Genomic DNA, 13,653 nt, shown 5'->3' with positions numbered 1-13,653 from the left:
GTGTGGTGTTGCGTCGGCGGCGACTTTAACTTGGAGAATGAACCCATCGCCCATCAAGCCATCAAGCTAGGCTAGTTTTAGATCTGAATAGGAAAAAAGAACAATACCAACAACGCCGACGATATGATGATGGCGCGGGCGGCGGGGGCGAGGGGGGAGTTTCGTGATTTTTTCGCGAAAAAGACGGCTGGTTCAAAAAAAGAAAAAGTGGTGGTGGTGCTAAAAATACGCAGAGGCAAGCCGCCGGAGACGGAAGACGGAGAGACAGAGAGAAAGCGGTTGTAGTTGTTGTCGTTGTTTGTGTGTGTGCGTGTGTGTGTGCGTCCGGAACTATGTCTTGACCTTGAAGCCGTCACGGGATATTTGGGCGAGGGAGATACCGATTGCCCGTTTGCCTACTAATTAACCTACCCTTCCCATCGCCCCCAAGGGGTTCAAGAGAAGCGACAGAGGGTACAGATACAGATCAGAGAGACAGGGACAGGGACAGGGGCAGGGACAGGGACAGACAGCAGAGACAGGGAGAAGGGACAAAAAATAAAATAAAATAAATAAGAAATAAGAAATAAAGAAAAGAAGCATGGAGCGCGTGCCACTGTTTCAGGATGAGAACCTGGCATGGCAGCTGTCCACCAGGGTTGTCAAGGGCCCCATTTGCCACGGCTCGCCCATCAGCCGCCTCACTTTCTTCGTGGGGTCTGTCGTCTGTCTGCAACGATTGGGGGACGATGCGCGAAAGGGACGGGGAGGGGGGGGCCTTGGTGATCTGCCAACACTACATGCATTTTTGGGGCGTCGACTCGACAGAAGAAGGCTGCCCGCAGCTGCGACATCCACCCCCCTCCCAGCTTTGTCTTTCGGGGGGGGAGGGGGGGATGCGAGTCTGCAAGATGCAGAAAGGCAACCCAGACAGACAGGCTGCTGACCAGGCCGCGCCCGCGCCGTCGGGTCGAGGCAAAAAGCAAAATATAGAATTGACCAGGGCCAGGGGCCGGTGTCATGGTGTGTTTGACGATGATGACGATGATGATGATGGTCCAGGAGATCGGAACAGCCGCCTACCAGCAGCCCGCGAAAGACAAGACAAACAGGGTACCTCAGCTCAGCCATAAAACATGGGATGGGGATGGGGAATCCATAACATGAACAAGGTTCCAGGTTCGTCGCCGCCGACACTCCCACTCCCAGGTCGGTCGATACGGCCGACGGCTGTCTCTCGTCGTCGTCAACGGGCGCGTCGCCTTACTCGTCGCCTGACCACAGCACGCACAAACACACTCTCCCTCGGCTAGACACTCGCTACAGGGTCGGAGCTGGGGCTCATCAGGGCTGAACATGATCAACAACGCCCGTAGTTGAGTATTTCCAACCTCAGTTGCCCAATAATACACGCACAGAGACATACACACAAGCACAAGTCGCCCGCAGCGTCCACGCAGATTTGACTGTCATTAGACCGGCGCCCGAGACTACGGCGATGAATGGTCAGTGATGATGTTTCCGTCGTCCCATCGTTCACTCTCACCGACCTCCCCCGCGCGGTTCCAATGTGATGGCGCCATCTTGTCTCGCAGTTGGCTGCGGGATGCCATATCGGTAATAAAAAAAAAAACCTTGACCTCACCTACGCCCTCCCTGGGAGAGAGAGGCGGAACAAGGGCTGTAGGTTTGCATAGACGAGACGAGACAAAACAAGAAGAAGACAAAGACGGCTGCGAGACGACTCCCGTCGTGCGCGGAATCAACAAGCCCTCTCTTTCCCGCCAAGTTGCTCGTTCGCTAAGACGGAGGGCCGCATGGTTGCATACCGTGCCTTATGTGCAGGGCCGCGACCTGTACGTGCTTGCATGCTGCGTCCCTGCATGCTGTCGGCTGTCGTTGCCAAAATTTTATTTGGAATCTCGGCCATTCCAGAACGGCAGGCAGGCAGTGAGTAAGTAAGAGCAAGCGAGGCGAGAGAGCATTGGCCCAGGCCTTTCGCAGTAACCTTCCCCCTATCCATTCTCCGTCGGTTGTCGTCCGGAAACAAATAAAGTGAGACGTGGGTGAGCGTGGATGGGATGGGGGAGACGGAGCGATTGAGGTGGCCGATTGGCCGAGAATACGTGGAATGGACTATTCGAAATAGATGCGCGCAGATGAACGCCTACAAAGAAACTGTTCGTCGTTCCTGAGACATTCAAACAAACCTCTGCCGATCGACTCTCTCTCTCTCTCTCTCTCTCTCTCTCTCTCTGTTCTCAATCCTGCCATGCAACCCCGTCGAGAACGACGTTGCCTCAGGTAGTATCACCTTTCAAAGTTCTACAAACACGTTGCTTCCTTCTCGGGAATGAACCAAGTCCCAGCAACTCTTCGTCTCTCGTTGAACAAAGAGCATAGACTCGTGCCAGCTCTGTACAAAGTTCTCGACCCGTAGGACGACCATCGCGGTCCAACGCTCGGTCTACAAAACTTCATCTCCAACAGGGACAAGGTGCGGTTCTACAAGAGGCCAAATGTAGAAGCGCGTCCCCCCCCGCCAAGAACTTGTTTTTTTCGTGTCTCCATCAAACTTGAGTTGTCATCTTTATTTAGCATAATATGAAAGGAAATCAAGTCATGAGCAAGGCGTAACGGTTACGCGACGCTGCAGTGGCAATTCGGCACTTGTTCCATCCATCTCTCTCTCCCAATTCTGTCCCCAGCCACGCGTCCGTGTGTCGTGCATCTTCCTCGTGCCTCACTCATCACTTCTCACCCGTGACACCACACCCTTCTCCCCCCCCCCAGCAGCGGCCAGTTTCACTAGGCGAAGAGGTGCATGATGGTATTCGGCCCGTGTATAGATGAAAATCGGCTGTGGTAGGTGAGATCGAGGGGAGGGGGGGCTAGGGGTATGAGTAAGAGAGCCCAGAGATGGCGTTTCACGTAATGGACGGTGTAGAAGAAGAAAGTTTCGCTGTATCACATCGGCAGTAATCAGCAGGAGAGGAAGTATGAACAGCTCTTTTCGCGCGTGTCCATCTTGTCTGACCATGCCACGCAACGATGGTTTGCTCAGGGAATGGCCCGACTGTCAACTCGCGGCGCTCTTGTCAGAAACCCGAGAATGAGTTGTCATGTTGCCTACAGAACGTGACAGTCTGTGCCCCAGCAGAACGACAGTGATATAGACAAGATTGAGAGATATCTTCTAGATGGCATATTCCACTGACTAGTAGTATTCACAACGGGCCCTCAGAACCTCCTCTTCTTCTTCGCCGGTCCGGCCGCCGCCTTCTTCTCCAGCTCCCGCTTCAGCTCCTCCCGCTTCCTGTCCGCGCGCTCCTGCGACGTCTCCTGCTTCCTCTGCGTCCCAGCCTCCGCCGCCGACGCACCGCGAGCGGCTGTACGACCGCGCTGCACGTCGTCGTCGCCGCCCTTGGTGCCCCCAATCCGCTTCCCGATGACACCCAGCCTCTTCTGTGGCCCTGTTACCACAGACCCGGCCTCCCCCTTTGCTTTTTCTCCTTCTGCTGCTGCTGCTGCTGCAGGAGGTGTGTCGTCAGCATGCGCTGCTGTCTTTGCATTATCATGCAGCGACGTTTTCGCCTTGCCTCCGATGCGGCCCAGACCGCTCTTCTTTGCTGGCGATGCCTTGGCTGGAGGGGGGGGAAACGGGGCGGTGGATTCGTCGGGGAGAGACGCGGTCTCGTCGACGTCACTGGCTGTCTCTGAGGCGGTCTCGTCGTCGTCACCACCTTCCGCGGCTGCTTTGGTGACAGGGCGCGACGGAGGAGGGCTGGCTGCCTTGGGAGGAGGCGAGGGTAGTGGTACCTGTTTCTTGCCCCCTGATGCGCCGATGCGGCCGATTCTCTTCGGCTCCTGAGAAGACTTGTGCCACTCCTTGACGGCTCTTGAAGGCGACTCTTGGTTTGACAATGTAGCGTCATTCGACCGAGCCTCGCCCTTCTTTGGCTTGAGGCGTGGCGGGGTTGACTGAACCTGGAACTCGTCGTCACCATCATCGTCATCCTCTTCCCTCATCGTCATATCGTTGGCATCTGGGGGTGAGGATGGCACCGCAGTGTCAGCTGGCGCTACAGCCTGGGCCTCGGTTGCGGGAGCAGCGCGATGCGGTAGACTTGATGTGCTACTGAAGCCACGCCACCAGCCTTCTTGGCTTCCTGATGCAAAGTTCATCGACATATCAGATAACGCAGCCCTGCCGCCAAATACTCTTGATACTAGATCTATCACGTCACAGGGTTGATCGGCGTCGTTTTGAAGATCATCGTGCATCTTGCGTTCATTGAACGGGGCCAGACCTCTGATCTTGCCATCTGCCGCCTCTCGGGTCACCTTTTTGCGGCCTGAAAGCGCGGTGAATACATGCTCCAAGCCGGTGCCGGTAGCTTCAAGCTTGTCGGAGAGCTTGGCAATCACATGGTCTTTATGCTTCAACGCCTGTATGAGCATGTCGACCTGACGACTCTTGGAGTATAGATTCTCAACAAGAGGGATTGCGAAGTCGTTTGTGAGAGTAACCGAAGAGGATTTCTTGAGATAAAATGGCCATTTGAGAGGCTCAAAGCCAGGAAGTGGGCATGTGGCGACTAACTGTAAGCCATCCTCCCCCGCGTCATTCAAAGGGCCTGGGGAGAGGGTAACCGTAGCTTCATCTTTCCCAGATTCCATACCGTTCAGCGCAAGCTGGAGTGTCTGGAGGAACTTGCCCATATTCTCCGGCGTGTCGCTCGGGTCGATGCTCGTGTTCTCACCCCATGCTCTGATGCATATGGCCTTTCTCTCCATCGACTCGGTCCATACATGAGCCATGTCTGTAACCTGAATAGAGTACTCGGAAGATTTCGTCTCAAATGCGACCAGCAATGGAGGCAGTCCGCCATCTTCCGACAACGTCAGGGGGCGCCATGTCTTTGAACCAGCCATAGCAGGCTTACGGCGTGGCTAATAATGATGGCAAGCTCGCAGGACTAAAGGCCGAGTGAGGGTGTGGTGGTGACACCCTCACGTTAGATTGCACCCTCTCCGAGAGCTCTGAGCGCTTCTGTAGTTGGCTGAGGCCGAAGCAACAGGCAGCCGATCGGACAGCCTTGACGCGCTTGCCGATTTTTGCTGATAACGCTGGTGAGGCGCAACCGGTCCGGTTGGAGAGGTGCCCGGGTGTTCGAAAGGGTCTTTATAAAAGATTATAAATGGACGACGAGGCTCTCGGTCTGCCCCGGCTAGAGACGAGTAAGAATGCTGATGTAAAAATGTGTCGTGGATGAGATGCAGGCAGAAGCGCGACTCGAGACCCAACAGAGAGCAATTGGGGGGGGGGCCTCCAGGGATCCTTCAGTGGTGAGTGCTGGCTGAGCCCACCCGCTGCAGACAACGTTAACAATGAGGCTACAACAGAGAAGCAGCAGCCTTCAATAAACCTTGAACATAATTCATAAAATGTTTAATTAATATATATATTTAAAACTGAGCATATCCATCATTCAAACCCCGACCGTCCACCCAACAATATCCCCGGTGGCTTTCGTTAGTCCAGCACCGCGTAGAAAAATACGGCAACCTCGCCTCTACTCTCTGGGATTGCGCTGTAGAGGTGCTCGTCGTAGCCCGCAAACACGAGGCCGGCGTTCTTGTAGAAGCGACACGCCGCGACGTTGTTCGACTGGCCCTCAATACGAACCGCGCCGAGGCCGATCTCGCGCGTCCACGTCTTGACGGCCTCCAGAAGCCGAAGCGCGTTGCCGGAGCCTCGCACGCTGGCATCCAACCCGATGAAGTCGAGCGAGACCATCCTGTTCCAGTTTCTGGACGCGACAGCATATCCGTACACGCGACCATCCTCGGCTCTGAGGACGAAGATGGCCTTGTTCACGCCATCGCCGCCCTGCAGTTCGTCTTCGTCGAAGCCAAAGTCTTTGACACGCTTTGGCAGCGGGAGTGTTTGAAACGGCAAGTCATTCTCCAGTTGGCTGATGGGCCGTGCAACTTCGGCCTCGATCGTGAAGCTAAAGTCCAGCCCCTCAATATCTTTTTGCGTCAGGTGGCTGACTCTTTCCAGCTTTAATTCGACCATACTAGCTATTCGCTTTGTGATGCAATCAAAAGGTGTCGAACTGGGCTGTAATTGGCGCCGCAGCTTTGACGATGGCTCCGAGGATCCAACCCTGGGCTCCGAGGATCCAACCCTGGGCTCCGAAAGACTCGTCACGTCGAGTGTAAATTATTGTCTGATGGCGCTGATAAGCAAAGATGCCCCAGTTTCCACTATAAGTCAATTGTTAAATACAATGCTCATTATTACAACAGATGCTCAGTATTCTAGCCTTGCTTAATTTAAGAACGGCGGTGTTTCCATTATCTTCTACCCAGCGTGGCGTAGTTTCGGCGAGCCTAATTCGGAACACGGCGAGCCTAATTCGGAACACGGCGAGCTACAACCTAGACCCGCGTAGCAAATGGTAACAGAACAGTAACTTCTCATACGTACTGAAAGATAATGTTACGGAGACTTTTCGACATTAAATGCTATAAGCAATTAAAAACCTACGGCATCATCTGACACAGCCGGACCTGGGTACCTGCGCACCACCATCCCGACCATGTCCAGGCAACACTCAAGTCCGGATAGAGAAGCCAGCTCCGCAGCGAGCTTAGAAAATTGAAAGGAATATCGAAATAAAATATTGAAGTTGAGTGCATCTAATTTACCCATCAAAAAACAACTCAACTAATGTAATGGGTCAGCTAGAATTTAGGTTACGCTGCTTTGGGCTAATAATACAAAATTAGCCGTCGTCGGGTAACAACGGCCCCCTTGGCCTAATGGCTAAGGCGCAAGAGTGCGTACCCCGCTTAGATCTTGTCGTTGTTCCTTACAGAAAGCTAACATTAGCATAGCTTCTATTCCTCGAAATCTTGAGATTGCCGGTTCGAGTCCTCTTTTTTTTTTTTTTTTTTTTTTTATTATTTTAACTATCGGCGATAGATCAGCACGTTTTGCGTTTGGCGTTTTCCTTTCTTCTTTTTTTCTGCCTTCATTTCCACCATCGACTCTCGTCGCTTGTTTGTGAATTGGTGTCTGTGGCTGCTAGTTAAACTCGACGGTTGACAGCCAACTCATTAACGGTAGGTAGATCGCTTCCGATCTCCAGTCTTGCTATGACGCATGCGAAATCGGGCCCCTTGGCAACCAGATCACTCATATCGTTCCAAGGGGTGAAAAGTGCGCACTCATCCAGCCCCCATGCCCAAACTTCGTATTTGACATCATATATAAACGTTGGGTATTTTCTTCATCTTTTCATTGGTTAAGTCGCGTTTGGGTTTGCCATTGCGCGCCTTCTCACATCACCCGCCGCTTACATACATGCACTTCTGTTTCTGGCCAGTGACGCGACGGACCCTTTTCGCATCTCGAGTTGCCGGAATCTTCTCAACGTCTTTACGGCCACAATCACCAATACCTGGACCTTTCAGTACAATGGCACCCCGCGCAACAAAACGAAAAGCTAGCGCTGCTCCTGCAGCTACCGCAAACGGGGACAAGAAGGCCAGGACGACGACGGCATACGATCGTGAGCTTCGGGAACCACACCACGCAGCTGATGTCACCGAAAAGCACGGAATCGTCCTCCGAGATTACTACCCGCCAGAGATGAGCAACACCAGAGCGCGCGCCTATGCTGAAGAGGCGCTCCATCGTCCAATGGAGAACTTGGTGAAAGCCCAGCGGGAGACGGCGGAGGCGATGAAGAATGCCGCCAACGGCGAAGCTGTTGCTCACTGGTTTAAGAGTGACTTGCGCTGCGCTGACAACACCTCGCTTGCTCTGGCGGCTCAAAAGGCAAAGGAAATGAGTGTTCCGCTGCTCTGCTTCTACCTGCTCAGTCCCCAGGATCTCGAGGCTCATCTCAGGGCGCCAGTGCGAGTTGACTTCATTCTTCGCACCCTGCAAGTACTAAAAGATGACCTGGCCAAACTGGACATTCCTCTATACATCGAGACGGTGGAAGAGCGCGCCAAGATACCTGCTCGCGTGCTCGAGCTGCTCGATTCTTGGGGCTGCAACCACCTATGCACGAACCTGGAGTATGAAGTCGATGAGCTGCGTCGCGAGACCAAGCTCCTACACCTTTTCGCCGAAAAGAACAAGTCGTTCGAGGCCATCCACGATACGTGTGTGGTTCCCCCGGGCCAGCTTCGTAGCGGCTCGGGCAACCAGTACGCCGTGTACACGCCCTGGTATCGCTCCTGGATGGCTCACATTCACTCGAATCTTGAATTGCTGGAGCTACACGATGCTCCGCCCAACAATCCTGCATCCGCACGAAACAGGTTCCAGAAACTGTTCGACTCCAAGATTCCAGCGGCACCCAAGGGCAAGGAACTGTCAGCAGAAGAGAAAACCCGGTTCAACTCCCTGTGGCCGTGCGGCGAGCATGAGGCCAAGGCCCGCCTGGACAAGTTCTGCGAGGAGCGCATTGGCGAATATAGCGATCAGAGGAACTTGCCGAGTCAAGACGGCACGTCGAGCCTCTCTGTGCACTTGGCCAGCGGCACGATCAGTGCTCGAACCTGCGTGCGTACCGCAAGAGACAGGAACAAGTCAAAGAAGCTGGACGGCGGCCTCGAAGGCATCAAAGTTTGGATCAGCGAAGTGGCATGGAGAGACTTTTACCGTCACGTACTGGTTCGATGGCCACATGTTTGGTGAGTGCACAAATTACAATATTTGGTGTATTTTTCTAACATGCAATTCTCAGCATGAACAAGCCATACAAGCCTGATTATGCAGACATTGAATGGTCCTACGACCAAGATCACTTCAAAGCATGGTGCGAAGGCAAGACCGGGTTCCCCATCATCGACGCTGCGATGCGCCAACTCAGTCACACGGGCTACATGCACAACCGACCGCGCATGATAGTGGCGTCATTCCTCGCCAAGGACCTCCTCATTGACTGGCGCATGGGCGAGAAGCACTTCATGGAGCACCTGGTCGACGGCGACTTTGCGAGCAACAACGGCGGCTGGGGCTTCAGCGCCAGCGTCGGTGTCGATCCGCAGCCGTACTTTCGCATCTTCAACCCGCTCCGGCAGAGCGAGCGCTTCGACCCCGACGGCGAGTACATCCGCAGGTGGGTGCCGGAGTTGAAGGAGCTGGATAACAAGCAGATTCACGACCCATACAATCGCGGCGCGGGGGACAAGGCGAAGAAGGCCGGCTACCCGAAGCCGATTGTCGAACACAGTGAATGCCGGGCACGGGCTCTGGCTGCCTACAAAGCGGCCGTGGCGTAGAATCATCGCGAGGTCGTTGATACTTCGCATCTGTAATAGTACTTGTAGGAGTATCCCAGATTGGAAGTTAGTCTTGCAACAGGAATAGTCATCAGTTCGATCTGGAACAAATATCAGTTCGAGGCATGTCTGACCCGTATCTGTACCATGACAAGCAGTCTCATCTGTCACGGCTTTTTGAAGGCCAAGAATAATCTGCGGCTTGGAGACTATCGGAGTAGCCTCAGAATCCTCAGCAATGGAGAGCAGCGTCACAGGCGGTGAGCCCAGTGAGCCAGCCGGTGCGAGAGGAGACTTTTCCAGCCGGACGTACAACACCAGTCACATATCCACAATCACGTCCAAGCCTCACATGCGTTGGGGTAGATTCGTAATTCTTTTGTTTGTTTTTTTGTGTCTTCGAAATCGAGCCGAGACGCCTCGAATTGGATTATGCTAAATGCAGGCCAACTCTAAGTTCCACAAATGCATCCTTTGCCGAAAACCAAATCCCAAAAACTACCGGATCGTTAGCATTGCTGTCGGTGCATGCTGTGTGCTTTCGGTTCCGTCGCGCTCGGGTATTATGCACCTTTCAACTCTCTATTTTCCCTTTTCCCATTTCGTCGTTTGCAACTCGTTTATCGCTGACCGCTCCAGACGTTCTTCAGCAGGCCATCGCGCTGAGCCAGACGGTTCATAGCGTCGTCGGACTCGCCCATGGCGCGCACGAAGCCGCAGAGGGCGTAGACGTGGTTCTCGCCGGGGACGGCACGACCGTTCTCGTCAACCTTGGCAATGGAGATCTGGACGGAGCCGTGATCCTTGGCCTTGATGATGCGGTTGGTAGCGCTGCACTTGCGGGGGACGTAGCTGTGGTTCAAAGTCGCAACATTAGCACTCGCCCATTCATTTCCTCGCCAATCGATTTCCGCATGGTAGAATTGTATTGCTTCGGGGGTTTCGGTGTTGTCTTACAGATCGACGATCTCGCCACGGTCGTTCTCCATCTTGACGGTGTTGTGAGGTTGTTTCGGGGAGTGTAAAGATTGGTCGTGATGCACTGGTGGGATTAGCCTCGCCAATTCGTCACTTCAGAATTTGCCCTGGCGCTGAATAATTTCGTGGGGCGGGGAGGGCTTTTGTGCGTCACATGACCCATCATGTGATAACGTGGATGTCTCGCGACCAAGCTGGACCAATCAAAGAGTACCGTCGCGCCGACGCCAAATCGGGAACCCCTCGCAATGACAGGGCTCCACTTTCTTTGACCTGAACATTTCAGCGAAACGTATGACGAGCAACACGCGACGCAACCGCCTCCGTATCAAGCGCGCGGTCGGAAGTGTCACTCGGAGGAGAATTTAGAAATCATTCTGCTGCGTCTGACGGGCTCGAGATGCGCTCTGCGCACTCGAGCACATGTTTCCGGCGCAATGGCTTCTCCTGAAATGTTCCTGACGTCTCCTTCAAAGCACCGAATCGCAACTTCCCCTCTTGTGATATCCTCCTCGCCAGATTTTCCCTCCCTTCAGAACTTGGGATCGCAGCCGCTTAATCCGCCGATCTTCAAGTCGACCGCACCTACCACACCCCGCCGTGGCCGGTCGCAGATGTCAGCACCGGGTCCCTGGCCGGAGACCATGAACCTGTCGCCAACGCTGGAAGCCTCGGTCCATGAGTCGCACTATCGAACACCTAGCAAAGCAGAGTCTCATCAGTCCATTGTGAACAAGAAGAGTATGATACAACGGCATGACAACCAAGATACATCTCGTCAACCACTACTACTCTCATCATCGCCGGCGGCCTTGCCCCATGCAGCTGCGACGGAGAGCAAAAACTTCAAAAAACCAGTGCTCGAATCTCTCGAAACCGAAAAGGCCGATACAATTACAAACTCTGTATGTCAAGACGCACCATTGAATTTAGAACGAGCCCCCGTGAGACGCCTCGACTGGACCCCGCCGAAACAGAAGTCTCCAAAGGCGACTGAGCCGGAGAATTTAAGTCCAACAATGTCACAACTAGACCCTGAGGCGACGGAGCGCAGCGGCGCACTTTCCAAAGTCCTGGAAGCTTTCAAATGCGACAATGTTTCGACCTCGACGTCAATTGCCCGATCGGACGAAGATGGTAGCATTTTTCGGAAACGGAAATTGATTGAGGCGGTATCGACGAATTCCGAACAGAGTCACTCGGTTGCTGCTAAGCCCGTGAATACAAAGAAGAAGCCTGCGCCGAAAAAGAAACCACGAACTATCACGGGCCTGGCTACTGCCGCATACAAACTTGCTAGTCAGCCCGATCCTGGCACAGACGAGGAGACCCGGACTAGAAGCTCAAAAGCACAGGCTTCGGATGCGGCAGCTGATACAGAGAACAATGCGCCGAAGAAGACGGCGAGAAAACGCACCACCAAAGCTCCACAGAAGAGGAAAAAGAAAGAAGCGCCGCCTAAGCGAATGCTGTTGTCACCTAGCGCTGCGCTGCGTCAAGTTGCAAATCAAGACTTCCTTTTTGGAACATCAAGCCAGCTGGCCCAAGAACAGTCCCCGAGATTCCTGCGAGATCTGGCTACGGCTATGAAGAATTCGAATGAAACCGATTACATCACACTTTCGACGCCAATCAACAGCGACGCCATCGAGCCCCCAGAAGCGAAGCGCTCGCTTTGGGACGCGGCGGCTCGCGATGAAGCTGGAGATCTGTTTGATCTTGGAATTCAGGAGCTGGCCCAAACATCACAAGACTTGCCAGTTCCCCAGGCAGAGGCTGATCCTTTTGGATACTTCAAAGAAGCAAGCCCTCCTGAAGACGACTCATTTCTTACCCTTTCGGATGCATTGAAACCACCAAAGTCTCCAAAGTTACCACGTGCGAGCCCTCCAGCCGCAAAGCAGCGAATTGCTCTATCTTCACAGGATACGCAGTTGACGCCTGCGGCGCCTATTTCACCAGACCTGCCATCTCGTCCTAAATTCGAACTCTTCACCGATGCACAACTAGCCAGCGCCGTATCATCATATGGCTTCAAGAATATCCGCCAAAGAGGGGCCAGAATCGCACTTCTTGAAAAATGCTGGCAAGGCAAGAACCAGACCGGTGCTGTCTCGGGCGCAAGATCGGCGTCGACGCTTGCTGGCCCAAGCGTGCGGTCACCAGGGAAATCAGGACAGGCAAGATCGCCTGCAAAGACACCTGCTAGGCCAGAATCATCCCTGGCGAGCGCGTCACAACCGCAAGAGCCCCCACCATCAGCACAGCAGCCCATGAGCCCACCAAAACGACCTCGTGGTAGACCACGAAACTCACCAGCACCAACGCCATCATTGACAGAAACAGTAGCTCGCTGCGCCGCAACTGTGCTCCATCCGGGTTCCACGATCTTGGTCCCCAGCACTCCTAAGCGCAAGGCCAGGAGCTCCAAAGTCGTTGTTGAAATACCAGACTCGGAGTCGGATGCTGATGAGCTCGAAACCCTCTCTGATTCACCATCCTCAGTGCCGGACGAGACATTCTCGCCTTCTCAAGCGGTAGACTTGTCGCTCTCTATGGATGACGATGCCGAGCTGTCCATGGCGGTGTTGGCATGCGACAAGCCGGCGTCCTTTGAGTATATTACCAAGGCAGTTACTTCAGCGCCGAGGTGCAAAGACGTAAATAACCCGTCTTGGTACGAGAAGATACTTATGTACGACCCAATCATCTTAGAAGACCTTACTGCGTGGCTGAACTGCGGACCGCTCACCACGGCCGGGTACGACGATGAGGTGAGCTCAGGGGAGGTGAAGAAGTGGTGCGAGTCGAAGAGCATATGCTGCCTCTGGAAGGTAAATCTTCGAGGGAAGGAGAGGAAACGATATTGATGAAGCATTATTTCCCAGTTGTTATACACCCATTTCTTGTTGGTTTTAGCGTGGCGTTGGTCTAGGTATGGGACATTCCCCCTGTACATGGCCATTGGATTATAAGTCTGTATTTTTGGAGTAGATTTATCGAGTCAAATCAAGTTTACGACCTGGGGAACAGGTTCAACACCGTATCCGTACTTGGTAGAGTGATGAAGCTGGCGGCCCCGGAGCTGCTATTAGTTGCGGTGGGGCCGCTACAGTACATATGAAATCTCCGGCACAAGACCGGCGGACCTCGGTAGCCGCTGATTCCCCGCAAACAAGCCTTGATCAGACATCGGCGCACGCCCTAGGACGGTTATACGTGTGATAGCCGATCCGGCGACAATTTCTCCTAATGAATTCACATTTATACAAGGTCGCAAGACGAAGATGGCCAATTAACACGCCCAGAGTCGCCAGTACCATTCTTGCCACAACAAACCTAGCCTTTCCAGCTGTATCCATCCACCACCACGCGTGCCCCAACTCA

The 13,653-nt window shown here is 53.8% G+C and overlaps 5 protein-coding genes across 5 annotated transcripts; 2 read left to right on the top strand and 3 right to left on the bottom strand.

The window, feature by feature from the left end:
* Positions 1–3,219: 3,219 nt before the first annotated feature.
* Positions 3,220–4,800, bottom strand: ISF_05174 (XLF family protein; the record flags this gene model as incomplete). The annotated part of the gene is made up of 1 exon (XM_018848779.1): positions 3,220–4,800. The coding sequence occupies one exon, from the start codon at positions 4,798–4,800 to the stop codon at positions 3,220–3,222; it is 1,581 nt and encodes a 526-aa protein (XP_018703915.1).
* A 715-nt stretch (positions 4,801–5,515) lies between these two features.
* ISF_05173 (streptothricin-acetyltransferase) lies at positions 5,516–6,061 on the bottom strand (the record flags this gene model as incomplete). The annotated part of the gene is made up of 1 exon (XM_018848778.1): positions 5,516–6,061. One exon carries the CDS (start codon positions 6,059–6,061, stop codon positions 5,516–5,518), a length of 546 nt encoding a protein of 181 aa, XP_018703914.1.
* Positions 6,062–7,468: 1,407 nt separating this feature from the next.
* ISF_05172 (DNA photolyase, FAD-binding/Cryptochrome) lies at positions 7,469–9,288 on the top strand (the record flags this gene model as incomplete). The annotated part of the gene is made up of 2 exons (XM_018848777.1): positions 7,469–8,697; positions 8,751–9,288. The coding sequence occupies 2 exons, from the start codon at positions 7,469–7,471 to the stop codon at positions 9,286–9,288; spliced, it is 1,767 nt and encodes a 588-aa protein (XP_018703913.1).
* Positions 9,289–9,908: 620 nt separating this feature from the next.
* Positions 9,909–10,277, bottom strand: ISF_05171 (40S ribosomal protein S21; the record flags this gene model as incomplete). Its single annotated transcript, XM_018848776.1, has 2 exons — positions 9,909–10,140; positions 10,246–10,277. The coding sequence occupies 2 exons, from the start codon at positions 10,275–10,277 to the stop codon at positions 9,909–9,911; spliced, it is 264 nt and encodes an 87-aa protein (XP_018703912.1).
* Positions 10,278–11,285: 1,008 nt separating this feature from the next.
* On the top strand, positions 11,286–13,326 carry ISF_05170 (AT hook, DNA-binding protein; the record flags this gene model as incomplete). The annotated part of the gene is made up of 2 exons (XM_018848775.1): positions 11,286–13,100; positions 13,300–13,326. 2 exons carry the CDS (start codon positions 11,286–11,288, stop codon positions 13,324–13,326), a joined length of 1,842 nt encoding a protein of 613 aa, XP_018703911.1.
* Positions 13,327–13,653: the final 327 nt, after the last annotated feature.

This window comes from Cordyceps fumosorosea, assembly GCF_001636725.1.
Source record: "Cordyceps fumosorosea ARSEF 2679 chromosome Unknown scaffold_12, whole genome shotgun sequence".
NCBI classification, from domain to species: Eukaryota; Fungi; Ascomycota; class Sordariomycetes; order Hypocreales; family Cordycipitaceae; genus Cordyceps; species Cordyceps fumosorosea.
This window is presented reverse-complemented; position numbering and strand designations above follow the sequence as displayed.